This window comes from Styela clava, chromosome 3, assembly GCF_964204865.1.
Source record: "Styela clava chromosome 3, kaStyClav1.hap1.2, whole genome shotgun sequence".
Classification (NCBI taxonomy): Eukaryota; Metazoa; Chordata; class Ascidiacea; order Stolidobranchia; family Styelidae; genus Styela; species Styela clava.
Genome location: NC_135252.1, coordinates 205,369 through 223,843, shown reverse-complemented (window position 1 = coordinate 223,843; position 18,475 = coordinate 205,369). Strand labels below are relative to the sequence as shown.

Genomic DNA, 18,475 nt, shown 5'->3' with positions numbered 1-18,475 from the left:
TAGAAGAGTATGGAAATGTTTTGGTCACGACTCCATTTTCGGCTACGTCAAGATTAAAATATTTATTTTAATGCTTACTCTCTGCAATTTGTATTTTGTTCGTCTGTATTTTCCCCGCATGTCACTTGTATTTTGACACGAATTTATTCACCAAATTTCCGTAATCTATATTAACTGTTTTTTTTTGTGAATAATGAATATTCAGTGACTACCTAATTCCAGTCACACGAGCAAAATTGTCTAAATACCTCTGATTTAGGTACATTCTCGGTGAGATTAAAAAAGTGTATTTTTGTAAGTTCAACATAGTTTGCTTTATATTGCACAACACATGAATATTCATTGAAATTATCCCGAAATTACATATTAATAAGACAGACAAACGTGATTATGATGGCAGCGTGACCTAAAACGATGTCTGGTACTTCATATTCACCTGCCAACAATAGCTGTTGCTTCCGTTTACAGAGGCAAACTTCATAATCGTATTTATTCATATTTTATGTGTATGCTGTGGTGAACGTGTTTATTATTAACTCACAATAAGAATCGTCTTGCGTATATTGATCCGGGATCTGATCTCAACTTTCAATGTAAAGGAATTACACAGTTAGTAGTTACCTAATTGAAGTTAGTGTTCTCTGTGTTATCGTTGCACATCAGGTATAGATACTGCCTAAATCCTACAGCAATCAATTATAATGGATAAAAGCTGTGAAGCGGAAAACAATTGTTAAAGCGGCCATTGAGCTATCGCACAATAATGAGATAAAACTTCATGTTTGAACGTGCTCATCAATTTGGCGCTGATTCTAATTTGGCTTCTCAGCCGTGACAACTGTATTTATAAATATTTCTGTTTCATTGTAGGATATTTTTATATAACTCTAAACGTTTTTATGATAACATGAAACATCAATTTTCACAGTAAAAAGAAAAAGAACCCATTGTTTTTTCTCTATTTTGGTATATATATAAGGTAGACACCTTAAAACTGCTTAAATGTAACCCAATTCATGGACGTAGAAATGAAATTTATATTGAATACGAATAACGATAACAGTTGGCTCTTATTATATTCTTTAATATCGGGTATTCCGCCGAGTGTATATATTTGCAGTGTATATCTTAGGAATTTTCTGTTTAAATGATTCAGATAAACGATGGCTTACCAACTTCTCTATGCACCTGCATTGACTTCTTAGTAAAGCCGGCATATGAAGTTAGTTTTAGTAAGGATTAAAACTAGCAGTCATAAATGTGGTATACTCTGAGATCAATAATCAAATTATTGGATTCAAGCCGATTTTTTTTAAATTTATCGCTTGCCAAAAACGCACCGACCGTTTGGTATGTATAGTAATTACGCATAATCAACCGCGGATAGTTGTTATTTTTAGTAGTGTAAATAAAAGAGATTTAACATGAATCTACCAATCTACGTACTGTCATTAATAATTTCCGTTGTTAATGGCAATATTTTCTTGGATTCGGAATGTAATATACTTTCATCCAAAAGTATTGAATGGAACCGAGTAAGTATCATATAAATATATTTTTCTCTATTGAATAAACCATCTGAAATTCATATTAAAATAGTGGATCTCAATCTCCTTGGTAATCTCGAAAGAGAACAACATACAAATAAAGCTCTGCGCAATTTTACAAGCCCAGAAATGAAGTTGAAATAATTGTTAAAACATTGCAGTTACAAGGGTTGTGGTATCTGACTTTAAACCATGAGGGAGATCATTTGTCATCCGATCGATTCTGTATTGCAACGACATATTTCGGTATTGTTGGAGACGGCGTCGCATTCGTGAAACACGTCATTTCTAGGAAGTAAGTATTTTTCTTTTCGACGCAGTAGCCGTTGTTTCGATATTTACCAGAAGTTATTCTGTATGTACATACATATATATTTACACATGAAGAGACAGATAGAAACTGAAGTCGACTCAAACTATCAAACAGTCGAACCATCTATAACTCATATATATGTTTGAAGCATATATACTAAACTTTCACTAGTGCTTTGCTCGTCCTCAACTCGTTCGTCGAGAGCATTGTTTACTGCAGCCAATAGTTTGGCGTTTCAGCTAGACTCGTGTAAGCTCAATATTAATAATTTATCATTTCAGTGGTGATCCCGAAACGAAATTGATAAGCTACCCTGAGTACTACCAAGAAGATCATAACATGCGACCAGGCACAGTCATGCCACAACCAGTATCACGTGAGAAAATTTTATTTTTCTTATAGCATGAGAATGCAATTATATCCAACCACAATTATTTCGAGGGCACAGTCTATGTCTCTATGACACCATGTAAATGTTTTATTGATCGTTATCTAAACATTCAATAGCCCATTGAATCACAAAGTACTCGCTGTGTCTACTATCATCGTTGTGATTTACCTTGGTTATTTATGCTTATATATCACTAGTTTGCATTTCTTCCGTCTCTCGTAGCTTGTAACGTATCAAACCAATTTTTCAGAATTAAAATACATGAAGGATACCTTGTATTTGAGACCCAATGCAGTGACAGATGTTTTTACTGGTGAGTATACAGCCTAAAGATACCTCCATTCTCAATATAACACAACATTTGAAAAATTGTTGTTCATCAATCAGATCATATTTACATGTTAATACCCAACGCAATCGTTGAGAAAAGTCTTTAATTAAGCGTGCATTTTGTATTCTTCAGAATTGCTCCAAAGCTACAAAAGTCCTGCAACGTTTTCTACAGATTACGATACGTACTATATGATAGAGCAATGTGGAGCGGACGGTTTGTTAAATATTCACTTGAACACGTCTGATATTTAGTCATGGTGCCGTCGGATTGGTAAAGAAAAATGAAAAGTTGGTATAGGCTCATCCGCCCTACTTTGCAAACAAATATTTTAACGAATTATAAAAATTTAGAAAAACAAGGTATTTCAAAAATTCAACTAAATCATTTGTTGAGCTAATTTATTATAGGTTTGATTCTTATATCATTAATATTTTTTAATATTTTTACATAATAACAACGCAATTTCAGGTAAAAGAATGGTGCATGTTTACACAAGATCAGAAAATCCATCAGAAAGTGAGATAAGCATCGTCAATGATGCTTTAAAATCTCGTAACGTCAACGCTACAATGGTGGTATCCGACTCTTGTGTTGATATCGGGCTGGCCATGCTCAAATGAATACTTTTATTCCCAGTGCTAAATACTGTACCACCAAGCTGTATTTTATAGGTACATGTGTGAATTTTAGACGGAAAGTCATATTGATTTACTCTATATTTACTATAGTTGCTTTTCCAATTTATTGCATGTTTATCTGAATGCTTAAAATTTACCAGTGGCAAAATTGCACCAATTTGACCCATAATGTTGTTGTTTTTGCGAAACCTGTGATATAATTTTGGGTACTCCTGGAGTATGCGTACCAAGATGGCGGACGCCGGAACGTAGTATATCTACCAGGTTAGGCCATAATTTAATAGATACAAATACCACGGGAGGCATATGGCTAGTCCCCTAACTCGTAATAGAACTAAAATAAGGAAAATTGGAATAAAATCATGACTTAACTCTAATCTGGTACACAATACACATACTACGTTCCGGTGTCCGCTATCTTGGTACACAGACTTCAAGTTCAATTTTAGCAGTTTAAAAGTACACAAACAGAGTAGCTAATAGTTCATGTATCTGATCATCACTGGTATTTCTGTCAACTTGCATACTTCCAAAAACTTCCAATTCCAAATGATAATGAGTTGAAAAGCCTATTTGCAATAAATATCTTGGCAGTCTTTTGGTCTATACTCTTAGAAAAATACTCAGACATTGCAGGAGAAGCTTCACAGACAGTGTTGCCTTTTTTATGTGGGACGGGTTTTCGATATTTGCAATTACAACTACAAAAATGAAATACCGAAATAGGGTGCGCGAGAACCACGTTACGTGTATCACTGCCGACCATATCTCGCAATTGCGAACAGTTAAATTGGCATACGTTTTTTGTGCATGCAACAATTCTGGTACATCAGGGGGTACCGGTATTATGGCAGCGTTTCCAGTGCTGGGGTCACCAGAAAAAAACAGACGAGAGAAACCGATAGAAGCAAACCTTTTTGTTATAATCAAAGAAATTATCAATATTAGTTAAGGAAAACATTTCAACCTGTGAATTAAAATGACATTCCGCATGATGCAAGTATTACTTTCCAAAAGCATCCCAGTATGTATAGTGTATGTGAATCATAGAACAAACCGGTCTTAAAAGTATCAAATAAAAAACAGTGTTATAGTTTGGTTAAGGTCCGTAAGTAGAGGTAGAGATATCCAACAAAATTATCAAAAATAAAATACATTGGTGAATGGTTGAAAAAAGTGTGGGCACTAATTTATATGACTACGGTATATATAAACTATCAATCCTAATCAATTGGAAGTCTGATTTACCTAATTAATAAACATAAATAAATTTGAAGTAATATCGGGTCGGGATGAACACAGGTGCCGCCTGCTTATTTGTTGTACCCCAGACACAAGCAAACACTAGCCGACCTAGTTCCCAGAGCACAAAAATGTTGTTAATGTTATTAATCAATTTTCATTTTGTTTGGTTTTTGAGATTTCAATGACACGTGATTTATAATAAATTTTATGAAATTCTTCGATGTGTAAATATGGCTCGAACAGGTAAACACCGTGTATTCACTGTGAAAGGTTTTCTCACTAACAGGAAATCCGAAACTGAAATTGTTCCTGCTAATGATATTTTGATTACCGGTGATGTTGGCCACTTTTATTTTACTGGTTTTGTCAACAAGCATTATTTTCGCTGCTGGACAATAAGTAACCCTAGATAACTACGTGTAAGTCCTCTTCATAGCGGGTGAGTAACAGTGTGATATGCAGTTTGGGGTCCTTACTATTTTGAGGATGAGAAAAAATCGGTTTCGCGTACTCCAGCTCGTTATGTACAGATGCTGACATGCTGCAAACCTTTTTAATGCCAAAACTCATGAATCTTAGACAAAATGCAACGCTATGGTAAACAACATGGAGCAACTGCCCATACTACAAAAACACATGTCATCTATCTTAACATTTTCGTACAAAATAACGGGTCATTAAAAAAAGAATCAGAAAAATTGCCTTTTCAAAGGTCTAGACCCGAAAAACATGCATGGTTAAAACAAAAAACCGTGATATAGAGATTAAAATCTAGGATAAAGTTTTAGTTAGTTAGATCTTCTTTACTCATTGTGAAATAATTATGAAATCATTATGAAATCATAGTTATGTTTACGGGTTTGACAGTAGTACAATGAAATATGGTTAATGGCTAACTAGCGGATTTATTTGTACAGCGTATTAATAACGCCAATATACCAGGCTTTAAAACAGCCTTTCGTTGTAGAAGGATTTCTAAAGTATTAGAGGCGGTATGCTCAACATCATTCAATCTCGAGGCAATAATATTTAATGATTACAATATACAGAGTGCGCGTTTGTGACAAAGTTTGTTTTCTTGATCGTGAGTTACCACCATGTAGTATTACTGTGCGTTGTTAAAGCTTAAATCTTCAAATTTGCGTTGGCATCTCTGAGGAAACAGTTTTTTCTCGTCAAGGTTTTTTCTTTGAAGATTTAAAAGTGCAGTAACAACAAGGATGAAAATTAGTTGAACTAATGTTGAAAGTACAAAGGCTGTAAACGTTTTTATTGTATTTTTTTTTCTAGAAAATATTGGGTATTCATCAATATAGGTCATAAATGTTATGGCCAGGATGCTACAAACACTTTGGTGCATTTTTCAAATCGTGTTGCACATTACTGACCTTGGGACAGACTGCCTAACATTGAGAATGTATTGGCTGGAAAGGTCGAATATAGTGTTTGGATTATCTTTAGTTTCGGTTCTGCTGGCGTTGCCCGTTGGCGGTTTCTATTATTATTACCAGTTCCAGGTATGCTCAGGACAAAGAGAAGAATCGAAAGATATTATTTTGACTATTAAGCTTCTTGAAATATTAGTTGAATCGATACCACAATTGACAATTAATTTATATCTTCTCTCAAGTTGTGGACAAACAATTTCCAACATTCAGTATATTTCAGCAATCATTTCTTTCCTCACTGTATGCATCGGGATTACACACTTTGATATTTCAGTGAAGTTGCACGAGGAAATAGCAGTACTTCAGAAGATTTTGATATTAATGTTCAGAACCAGCTATCTCGCTTCCAGAATGTTGGCTATCATATATTTTGCTTATGTGTTATCCTGGTGGATTGCTATAGTAGTTATTACACATTGGATAGTTGGCCTCATTTGTATCGTACGTAATCGTGAAATAACTCTGGCAAGATCAATCCTATTCGTGTTTTTGAACACATTCATATATGTGGGCGAAACTGTTGGAATACGAGCGCTTTCCGTTCTTCTGTTTTATGTTTTGGAGAACCTCATTTTAGTAGGGATTCCCTACCTAATAATATCACAAGTGTCTTCAATATACGTAATTACAACATCTGCATATACTGAAATAACGCAACAAGTTTTCACAACAACTGGGTATCTACCTTTTAGTATAAAAGAGGGCAATAATGACTTTTTCTTGTCATATTTTACTCAAATGATGACATCCTATAATGTGTCCACCTCGGCTACGAATACTGAAAACTTTGGATCGGATTTCTGCCTCCATCAGCATTTAATACCTGTACATATTACTCTCAATTGCATAGCGGTAATGGCATGTTGTTTGTACACTGCATCATTTCATCACAATTACTGTATGAGTGAAACGTCCAGTGCTAATCCGGACGAAGAAATTGCACTCAACCCAACAAGGTGAATGAGATGAAATTTAAGGATTTTTAAAGTTTATTGCAAAACAGCATTATATAATGGCTTCGCAGAAGCCTTCATATTGACTTTTCAGAATAAAGAGCGATGGGTTATGTTCCCTCTGGACTGCCTGTTTGTGGATTGTGGCTGCCTTTCATTAAATGCAGACCGAACCTCAAGTACTGAACTAGTGTGGCGTCGTGGATATTTCAGAATGGCTGTCAGTCGTTTCGTCCATTGTAGATGTGATGATCGGCGGTACGAAGACATATATATATCGTCAATCGCATAAACTATTTACTTTTTTACCAATAGTCGTAAACAAAGCTTTACTGATGAGGAACTGATTCGGAACATGTTTGTACTCATCCTTCCCCCTCGAAAAATAATTAAAACGCTAAATGTTCAACTTGTGCATAATGCAATTTACTTGTATTAGGACGTTGACCAACAACGGCGATTAGGTATTGCCTCCGACCTGACCATATTTATAAATTCTACCAAACAGTACAAAAATATATGCCTGTTCCATCCAATTCCATGGAACGTTGCTCATGGGATTCCCGTGGGAATGGGAATTCCTTAGCAATCTATGCCAATCTCAATAAATAAGCTGTATGTTATTATTCATTTATCTGACGTACCAATAACAAAATAAAAAGTCGTTTGTGTAAAATAGAAAAAATAGGTGGGACTATTAATTGTTTCGTTAATTCATTGGACACGAGGTGGACTATAGATCGATTTGTTATTATATCAATTTGTAGTAGTTGTTGTTATTTTTCTTCTTGCTATTCCTTTTCTTGTTAAATTTGAGTTGGGTCAACATAATTGTGGAGGAAATTTCTGTTATTGGGATTAAAACCTTATGCGCGTCATATCCATTATACAACAGATCCCATTGTATATGTTTGTACCTACTCGCGTCTGAGCTTTTTGCGTCCCGAACATATCATCTTAATCTCATCAGTTTCTTTGACCAGATATGAACAGTATTTCCCTACATTAATAAAGAAGTTTATAATTAACAAAAAGGTAGGCGATGTTCATTTTCATTCATTCATTCTTTCACCTTTTCTTGTTGTTGTCATTGTTGTGAAAAATCGTACTTGTTACCTACTGGATCAATTTCTTTGAAATTTCTGTGTTTAATTTTGTTATTGTCCATTTTATTTATTTCAAAAATGTCCATGGATTCTATGGATTCGTTTTTCAAATTGAATTGTTGTGTGATGACGTAATCAGAATAAAAATTGCTTAACGTGAGGCGCATAATAGCGACCTGGTGGTCAGCGAAGTTGAGGCCATCGGTACTTTATTATAAAAAATTTGATATTTCTACATACATATTACGTTGTCTCGGACAAAAAGGTCGTCTTTCACCTATAACATTGTGTTTTGGGAATGGGGGTCGCTAGTTTTTTCGATTTGATTGGAATATTGGAATCCGTCAAAAATTTTCTAATAACTTTATTTATGTTTTTGTTTGAATAATAAATTTTATTTGCAGTAGCTAGCTTTCGTGTGACGCGTGACATATCCTATCAAACTTGTATACATTTGGTATTTTACGCAACCGCCGCAGGGTGTCTGAGCAATTAGCGATATATTTTGCGAAGGATAAGCGAAGGATAATTTAGCGATATGAGAAAGTAATTTTTAAGGTTGGTTTTCAAAATTTGAGCTTCATAAGACAAATGTGAAGCAAGTCTAAAGAAAACCTTAAAAAAAGATTGATGCTACTAAGGCTTTATTCCAGGTTGTAGAAAAATTCCCGTTAAGATAAGGCGACAGACGAGTCTCAATAGGTCCAGTTTGTTTTGAGAGATATATATTGTTAGCACTTCTGTCGGAACTTTTATTATTGACTCGTGTTAATGGATATATCATAGTAAAATATTGTTGGGTATCACAATATCAAAAAGATGGAGATATCACGTGCGCTCGTTCATATAGTTGTTTACTGCTTTTTTCGAATACTTTCAGTGTCAGTCAAAGTTGACATCATAAATGGACGCAAAGGTAAGTTGGACGTATTTTTGATTATGCGCTTTGGAAAAATAATGTTTTTGAGATTAAATATTCGCCTTTCATTGTTCACTCGTAGTAATTGACACAGTATCGTACCGCATTTCACTAATGTTGTAAGTTGTTGCACACGATGTTATCACGCAGTATGAGCGTTCGAAAACAAGAAACTTGTTTCTATTGTTCAATACACTACTAATATTTGTTTTTAACTCTTATGTGTATTTCGGACATATTTTCTAATAGTGTGTGCGTAAATCATGGATTGTTTACGTATTTATATGCATAACGTAGTTCTCGTTAATTTCAGATGCTAGCACTTGCTGCAAACAGTTGCCGAATTCTTCTTTTTCCTCTGATTGCCAAACGTCTTATCTGTGGGCCGACATAGATGAAAAATACGCATATACACCAGGATTTCCCAATCAATTTCCAATCCAGAGGCTGTGTAAATGGGGGTAGGAAAAACTCCTATTGTTGGTTACATGAACACGACTGTATTTTATATTAGTGGTTTATGTATTAACTACATTTACGTATGGGAAAAACATTGTTGCTTACTTCCTGATTCATTATCGATTCAAGTTTGTTTCTTATTATCTGACTAATTTCCAATTGCGTCGAATAAAGATAAACAATATACGATTTGAATATCAACCTCGAATTCAAAATAAATCGGTTCACATATCATTCATATACAGACTATCGAACTCTAAATCTTACATAAAATATTCTTCTCTGTCATCACTCATCAGACTCGAAAAATCGAAATAAAATTTGAAACGTTCATATGAAAAACAACAAGAAAAATCTTTTAATTCACTTCTTTCATTTTTGAAATTGTCTTTATAAAACCACAGCACGACGGTCTCTGAATTTATTTTATGTACAATAATCTCAATGAATAGCAAGATTTATATAATCTTGTTAAATTATTTCATTCAGAATCTATACCAGACCTGGTAAGAGAATACGACTCGAATTTCGGGATTTTTATTTGATAGGACCAGGTGATGATGGAATGTGCTACTCGCAAGGTGTCATCATCAAATCTCCATTATCCAAGTTAGAAATGGGACCTCATTGTGGTAACGCCGGATTACCCACAGTGATATCAGCAGGTAAATTGGATTAGGATTTTGCAAGCACTATAAATAGTACAATGCATTAATGTGATAATAACCATTACTTGAAAACGTTCTAAAAGTAATCTACTGACAAAAATCAGTTGTTCTACAGTCTACAGTACATCCTACACAAAAGGATAATGGATTTATTTCCGAAACTTGCAACTGGCGCGATCGTGGTAGGTTAAAAGTTCAAGCAAAAAGTTAGTATCACGCTCCCTGACTTAACAGTGAGAAGAGCATGTGGAAATTGTTACCATAATAGAAAAATGATCTTTGACCGGAATTTAGTTGCTGAATTGAAAATTGAAATGCCGACATGTCTTCTTTCATCAGTAGTTTCGTCAGTAATCATTTTGTCTCACAAGTTTGGTTGTGACTATAGCGTGCGTGGTGTCCTTGCTCTTCAGGCAGAACATATTTTGTCAAATAAAATTCATATTACATTTAGCATGGTCGTTAGCAAGTTATGAACTACCCATAAACTTGTCATGTTCTGTGAATTTATATATTAATTATGATCAGTCGGAATTACCAGTATATATAATGCAAAGAACATGTGCCAGAAGGCGGGAAAAGGTATTGATTAAAATATTTTTTCATTGTAGACAATTACATTCTGTGTTTACTTGATTGAAATGATAAAAAAAAAATACTTAAAATGCATCGACATCATTTTATAAATATAATTTTATTTCAGGTAATTACCTCGAGGTAGACTTGGTTTCAAACATTCCTATGACATCTGAAAATTATCGTGGGTTCAAAATGTCCTTCATTGAGACTGTCGAAACTCCAAGTCCCCAATGTAAGTAGTAGAGTAATATCATACTACACAGTGAATATATCAACTTGAATCACCATTATTTCAATACATAAAATTAAATTAAAAAAATTAAATAAAGTATCTTTGTTCAGCAATGTAGTATCAATTTAATGAGCTTCAATGTCGTCATTTATGATATCATTGTCTTTGTCATAGTGCGACCACCAAACTGGGGAAATGGCGAACCTTTGACAGCAGATCCTGCAGTTGTCGAGAAAATATTCCCTTCCGCAACAATTTCTTCAAGAGGGTAATACAATAATAACCTGAGTTACAGCTATATTACCGTAGAAAATACATTAAAAGTGTTGTGACATTTCTTGAATAGGGTGGTTTTCAGAAATCTGACTAGATCAGTCTTATATTATAATCGTATTTTTGAGGGATTCAATTAGAGCTCGCTTGAATATTGACCATCTTATTTATATTAGAAATCGGTGGCACTTTTGTATTTGTCAATATATTACAAATGTATTGTATTACAAATAATTAAAGCATTGGACTTGTCAAGTCATTCGACGGCCTAGTTTTTAGCACTTTTGACAAAGTACTCAGCAATTTTTAAATGTGTACCAGGATTTTAAATAAGTTGTGATTATGCTCAATGAATCTATCTACTAGTAGACAATCCTGATAGTTTATAATACTACAACTACTACTATCTTTGTATTTATCGTTCGTACTTCCAGTGGAAGGCCAGTGAACTCGAAAACAACATCGAAACCGCCTAGATTCAGGCCAGGTCGAAAACTTGGAGTCCTGACACCAAACATACATTCAACAGGTAATTAAGTTTTTTGATTCATTTGCTAAATACCATTAGTTACATGATTGTGTATTATAACGGTTTCTAGTTGGTAGATTTTGTATGAGAAATCTACGTCAAATATTTGGTGATGCACCAATGGCAATCATTAAGGTAAGTTTGGTAGGTGACTAGAAAAAGCAGTCCGCATATGTACAAAAAAGTTTTACTCAGTTTTACTTACTTTTCACATTGCAACTACGTGTTGGATTATTGAAACATGACCTGGGGCAATACAACACGTGAAATAACAGGTTTTGTTTGAAACCGAGTACGGTTAGTCGCATTGAATTATATATAGCATTCCCACATGAGTTTACAATTTCACCAGAAAACCGAACAACCCGTTTAAAAAAGGCATAATTAAAATACTAGCATCAGAAAATTACCTTATAAAGATTTCACTGATCAAAAATATTGACATATTCACAAATATTATTGATTGTTGTTGATGTGGTTTAAGGCGCCTCTAGCATCAGTGGTATTTTGTTAACTGGTTTTATATCGCACGATCGACTGTGAGCAAAGTAATATTTCTCGCGCCCCATTTTGTAATACATAATAATAAACTTAATAAAATTATTCGTTTACCGCACCTTCTTACATTGTATTAGTTAGATATTTTTGTGTATGTCAATAGAAAAAGAATAAGTTTTTTTTTTTAATAAGGATTTTGTTTTCGATGGCAAAACCTCCAATCATTACACCAGTGTCATTGCAAAAAGATTGTCAAAGCATAACTCAACCCCCCCCCCCCCCCCAAAAAAAAAACGCGCCATGTATGGCAAAACACAAGAAGGCAAATGATTGGTAATAGCATCAAAACAGATACTAGTGCAATATTGTACAGTTTGTATAAGCCGTCAGAACCTGTCGTAAGCGTTTTCTGTATCGAAAATTATAGCCAAAACAGATCCATTCATCCATCCTCTCTGAATCCATTGTTGCATCTTTTCTATTAACAACTATAGTTACATAAATTAGACTAAGGTTATGTAGGCTTATTCTTTGATCTCCTAAATTTAAATAAAGGTCTATGATGGAGTGGGGCCAATGATCCGGTAAAAATACCAGGAGTATTATTTTACATTTATATTGCAAGTGTACGAGAATCACATATTTCATCATATATACCGGTGGAGTATTATTTCTATGCCACAAGAAATTTTCAAATTTTTATTCCTAAAACACAACATCTGAAATGTTGTCCGCCTCATCTCAGAGGATATCAGAGAAACTGAATAACACAAAATAATGTCAAAACGTTTTAAGCTTTTTCAAATAATTTACTAAAGTTTGGTTATTACGTTTAAAATTAATCACACCGGGGCCCCACAGATCGTTTTGTTTTACTGTACATGTTTTTTGTTTCAATCTTGCCATAAGTGTTTGAAGCACTCATCATTTAACCAAGATGTTGCTGGCTTTTTCTACATGGTTTAGTTTTAGGGAAAGTATTTCTATCTAATGTAACAAGGAAATTTGGAAATTTATTGCAAAACTCAAAATTTCTTCCAGTTCGCTTTAAATGCTGTTTTAATTGACCTGTTATTGATATCTTATTATTGAAAGATGTTGGAATAATATGATTAACGATCGTTCCCGATTGGTTTTTCTGACTCATCTATGCGCGATATCAATTAGGCTATCCCAGCCAAAAAGTGTAATATCGAATTAGAATTTCGATCTAGACAGCAGGTATTCATAACAACATCACAATGTAAGTCGACCACTTTATGTACCCACGTGTATTGCAGCGTGGGCTGCTCCAGAGTGTGTGATGTGAGGCAAAATCTTCGAAGTCGAGTGTGTCAAATTGTATTTAAAAATATGTTCATCAAGGTGTGCTTTGGCTATGTTTTGTATCTACATACGTGGTCAATATTAATGGCGCGTATGATAAAGATTTGCCCACGAAAATGAAAATGTATCCGCCAAAAGTATTCCGATTTTGTCTAATTAACGTATAACTGGCGTGTACCTACTTTGGTATGAATGTGTCGAAGAAAAAGAAATATTTGGTTTTGGAAACAAAGTACTGTAACTATATCACGTTTAAACTTGCGTAATTGGTATATATGCCTCTGTTGTTTCATTTCAAAGGTATCAGAACCATTCATTGAAAAGGCAGTTACATTTTTAACAGCCGCGATATGGTATGTCGAGAAATTGTGGTTTGCGACATATCAACTGCATGGCGGCGTATTTGTTGAGACTTAATATGACAAATGAGGATAGACTGTTGATATTGCTTCCAAGCAAATGACGTTTTGCTGTGTTCGAAATATTTGTATCTGTGCCTCTTCATTAAATATAGGGAACCCACCATAAGCCTCAATATGATTTTATTCACAAGGCGAGCATACCTGCTCAGTTTTTCCTTATTACCCTGTACATTTCGGGCATCGCGTTGATATACAACACTTTTTGAAAATATGCCCAAAAGACTGTCATATAAAACATGATTTAGGTGGCGGACTATATACTAGTAGGCCTACGACAAATCTTAAAAACCATACATGTACGACTGAAGGCAATAAAGCAGTAGGCCTATCAAAAATATCAAAACGGACCAAACTGGGAGTTTTTCCTCTTACTCATTTGAAATTCTCGAACTAAATTTGCGGCTTCAAAATATCAAGTGGTATAAAGCACACAGATTAAATTAATAACTTAAAAATATTGTGGATTATTCCGTCAAATGTAATGATTTCCTCATAGCCACCTAATCCTTTTTTTCTGAAATATATCAGAGCGTCGTCAAGTAAACAATTATATATCAATATTATGATTTTATATTTCAAAATGAACTTTGCACTATACATTACGGCGACTAAAAGCAGCTATTTTGCAGCTAAAAGATATTATCCTCCACGAACGACTTCATTTCCCCCAACAAAATCATCAAACAAAATATCACTGGAAGAAATTGTTGGAATTGTTGTTGGTGGAATTGTGCTTCTTGGAATTCTTGTTCTTGTTGTAATAAAATGGAAACAGACTCGGAGAAAAAAGGCAAAAAACAATATAGGTAATTGTTATTTGCTAACTGAAAACTACACAAATTGAAAAATGTAATGAACAGAAGAAATTTTCAATTTCCTGATTGAGTAGAAGTATATTATTGCAAATTCATTTCATAGATAAACAGCAAATTAATAAAGAAACATCGGAGTATCCATCAACGTACGCTACAGAAGACCACAAAAATGAGGCGGATCAAGAAAAACCCAACATTGCATCCGCTCCGGGTTATTACGTTTATTATATTCAAAAGAATGAGGAAAATATTGGAACGAATCATAAGTCTGACAAGCACATTTCAAAACGTTTGAACGACTCTAACAAACTGAATGGAAAACGTGAAAAATTTGCTTTGGGTGACGCAAAGACGTCAAATAAAAAGAAGGCTTCTACACATACTCGTCGCACGAGAGACATAAAGACTATGCCGATCACACGTCCACGCAGGAGAATAATAAGTAGACAAAGACATACAAAAACAAAAAAAAAGAAAGAAACTGAAATTGGAAGCGATAAGAAAGATTCTCCATCTCACATAGTTGAAAAGAAACAATTAGGCAGAAAGAAAAGGTTTCAAGAAAACGTCAAACAAAAACCACCATCTGGAAGTGGTAAATATAAAAACGAGGTCTCCAATGAGATTGAGGTATTTGTAATAAAAAAACCAAGAGATAGAACAAAGTTAAAATCTCAAAAAAATGATTCAACAAACACTAAAAAGAGGCAAAGTTCAAAGTCTTCACAAAGCAAGACCGACATCACACCCCGGCATCTTCGTGAAAAAAAGAGAAGGAGATGAAGAGAACAATTCAGAAAAATCGAATTTTCTGACCGGGGTTGGGACTAAATTATATTTTCATTTAGTCCTAAAATGTCAAAAATTTTAATCTGCATCATTGAAATCGAAGATGCATTGATTGTAAACTGCGTATAAACAGCAATTTAACAAGATATTTTGTTTGAATGTGAGGCAAATATCGTTCATGCAAAATATCATTTGTGACAGATATATTTGGTGTCATCTTTGAGAATATACAACACAGTAAACAAAAAGTTTTCTCACTGTAAAGTTGGAACGTGAATTCCAATCCACTCAACGTTGTTATAGTGGAGTCATATTTGCACCCGCACCCGCCTTGAAGAATTATGCGCAATCTCCCAGCTTCTAGTAACTGCACAACCAAAGTAAAGAGGCAACGAGATCTTTAGAAAACGAACTGTATTCATCAATCTCCACATATGAGTAAAATGTTGCTACAGCACAGAAACTTGAAGACCAACGATAAAACTAATTTATAACGACACGGATGCACTATAAACAACCAATGAAAGAATGACAAAATAACATTCACAATGACAAGCAATAATAACCAATACTAAATAGGACCTAACTGAGCTAAATTAATATAACAGATTTCACGAAACCCGCACCCCTAATGTAAACTATATCCAAGACAAATCTCAATTCTAAATGCCACTTTACTGGACTCACTGCACCTGGCTATTGCTAGGTTTGGGGTGTGTTCCGACGGAGTCGCCACAATAACAGGATGTATAGCCGGATTTCATGCGAAAGAGCGATCTGCAAGTGATACGGGTACATCCATTACTTTTATCCATTGTATGACTCATCGAAAGACCCTAGTAGACGAAAAAATTCTCCTGATCTAAATGCAGTTGTGCATGATGCTGTAAAAGTAATTAACTTCATTGAGAGTCACGCACTCAATACCCGTATTTTTGCAAATATATATATTTGATGAAACGGAATCGGAGTTCAAAACCCTTTTACTGCATACAGAAAGTAGTAAGCTGGCCGTCGAAAGAAAAATCTTAAAAAGGCTAATAATAGTTATTCGAAGTTGGTCCACCACTTCCACAATGACAGCTGGTTGTTTAAATTATCCTATTTATAAGATTTGCCTGAAAATTCAAGCGAACTTAATTTGTCTTTTCAAGGAGAAAACACCAATATATATTTCTAATTTGAAATCCAAAATTAGAATAAAAAGAAAAAAAGGAAACGAAAAGCTCAAATTGAGTCATTAGAGATGTTTCCATTTACTTTTACAGAAGACATTTTGGATAACAATAACGTGTGATTTAAGATGATTAGGCACATTGTAATTAACCATTTGTCAAATATATTTTCATTGGCCATTGGGGAGGACTGCATTAACAAAGATTGAGCCACGTCTGGACTTTCTATAGAGCAAATAGAAGTCGCACTCAATAATAAAGAGATGTTAATCTGAATAAATGCGCGTTTCTTTTAGTTCTCGTGTAGGTCTATTAGAAGTTAAGAATTAAGTGTGTAAATAAAACATCAAAAATGCATATTTCGAACTGTTAGCATTTTAAACGTGAACCGGAGTCGCGAAAATATTTACTGTCTATATTAGAAGGAGTCGCGAAGTTAAAAATCTGGGAAGCCCTAGACCAGAGTTACTCAACTATTTTCACCAAAGGTCCGTACACAAAATTTAAAAATTACCGCGGTCCGCTCAATATATTTTACGTATGCAAACAAAATTTCAAACGCATTGTTTGACAAAATACAAGAGCAATGCTCAATATCACGCTTCGGAGCCGGTGTGACAAGGCTTCAAAAATGTCGCTGAGCGCCGACTTTTTTGAAAAGATGTGAACTATTTGTCACCATAGCACCCGTAACAATATATATATTTGAAAGTCTTCCAGCGACTGCAATTATCTTTAGAACTGAAAATTTGTAATATATATATATATTAATTGCGGAGAAGAAGAATTTTTCCAAGCAAAATTGAGACAAACCACAACGCCCGCAAGACTTTCAGCAAAACGATTTATTAGTCACCAAATGCAAAGTTATTTGTCAATGGTTATTTCATTTTTTTGTTTTTGCCATTGATTTCAATATTGGTTCTAGAAAGTGAGAGTATACTATTTTGCTTGCTGATTAGCCAATGCTAAGGGAGTGAACGAGTATTCTGAGAATTTTTTCCTAAGTGGTTTAGCGAAAAATGCATTATGTTACAATTGTGAAATTAAAAGAAGCGATACATTCAAAGTCAAGAAGCAGCAACGGTCCAAATTGAATACTCGAAAGGTCCGGATTCGGACCGCGGTCCGCCAGTTGAGTAGCCCTGCCCTAGACCACTTCATTGGCCAAATTATAGTCCGGAAAATAATAGGTATTTAATGTTACCGGTAACAGTACAAGTTAGTACATATATAAAATTAAATTAAGGTAGTACTGGGGTAGAACAATAGGGTATTCAGGCATGGGAATGTATCGGTTATCAAGGGTGTTGTAGGTAAGATTTTTTTTCTATTTATAGACCACGACTTCAGTCAAGGACAGGACAGTTCAGTTGTTCTTTCACACCCCACCGGATCACTTCGTAATTAACATGAAAAATGCTCACATAAAAAATATAAAACCACGTTAAAATGACTAACAGCAAATTAAAAGTTGCAGGGGGAATCCAATATAGCTCGCCTGCTCGCCTATTTGAAAAAATTTGTAATCTTGCAGGAACCAGGCTTGTCCACGGGGATGGGTCTACCATGGGAAACGTCTCATGGGATAGGGTCGGACAGCACACATTTGTATTTCCTATGGAGCAGGTAGGTGAGATAAGTGGACTCATGGGACAAGAGGGACACGTAAGAAAATTGGGGTTATACGATTATATTCCTAGAGCGTGAACAGAATTCTAGCTTTTGGACTCGGACGAAACTTGGCATGTAGGTCTGGGATGGTGACTACGTCATGGTGTTCAAATTCATTGCGATCGATCCAGAGAAGTCCAAC

The 18,475-nt window shown here is 34.7% G+C and overlaps 2 protein-coding genes across 2 annotated transcripts; both read left to right on the top strand.

Moving 5' to 3' along the window:
• The first annotated feature begins 1,028 nt into the window (after window positions 1-1,028).
• LOC120343520 (uncharacterized) lies at window positions 1,029-3,605 on the top strand. Its single transcript, XM_039412720.2, has 6 exons — window positions 1,029-1,535; window positions 1,709-1,842; window positions 2,142-2,236; window positions 2,502-2,564; window positions 2,715-2,798; window positions 3,054-3,605. Exons 1-6 carry the CDS (start codon window positions 1,425-1,427, stop codon window positions 3,203-3,205), a joined length of 639 nt encoding a protein of 212 aa, XP_039268654.1. The 5' UTR covers window positions 1,029-1,424; the 3' UTR covers window positions 3,206-3,605.
• A 4,888-nt stretch (window positions 3,606-8,493) lies between these two features.
• LOC120343186 (uncharacterized) lies at window positions 8,494-17,658 on the top strand. The gene is made up of 8 exons (XM_039412318.2): window positions 8,494-8,891; window positions 9,208-9,355; window positions 9,843-10,018; window positions 10,725-10,832; window positions 11,007-11,100; window positions 11,540-11,634; window positions 14,510-14,686; window positions 14,799-17,658. Exons 1-8 carry the CDS (start codon window positions 8,795-8,797, stop codon window positions 15,476-15,478), a joined length of 1,575 nt encoding a protein of 524 aa, XP_039268252.1. The 5' UTR covers window positions 8,494-8,794; the 3' UTR covers window positions 15,479-17,658.
• The last annotated feature ends 817 nt before the right edge of the window (window positions 17,659-18,475 follow it).

What these genes read in the sequence shown, in the direction of transcription:
- LOC120343520 (XM_039412720.2), top strand. Translation starts at nt 1,425, where the DNA reads ATGAATCTACCAATCTACGTACTGTCATTAATAATTTCCGTTGTTAAT. An exon ending in AAAGTATTGAATGGAACCGA is followed by an intron (nt 1,536 to 1,708) that starts GTAAGTATCATA and finishes AAAACATTGCAG; the next exon opens with TTACAAGGGTTGTGGTATCT. An exon ending in AGTGACAGATGTTTTTACTG is followed by an intron (nt 2,565 to 2,714) that starts GTGAGTATACAG and finishes TGTATTCTTCAG; the next exon opens with AATTGCTCCAAAGCTACAAA.
- LOC120343186 (XM_039412318.2), top strand. Translation starts at nt 8,795, where the DNA reads ATGGAGATATCACGTGCGCTCGTTCATATAGTTGTTTACTGCTTTTTT. An exon ending in CATCATAAATGGACGCAAAG is followed by an intron (nt 8,892 to 9,207) that starts GTAAGTTGGACG and finishes CGTTAATTTCAG; the next exon opens with ATGCTAGCACTTGCTGCAAA. An exon ending in CGAAACTCCAAGTCCCCAAT is followed by an intron (nt 10,833 to 11,006) that starts GTAAGTAGTAGA and finishes TCTTTGTCATAG; the next exon opens with TGCGACCACCAAACTGGGGA.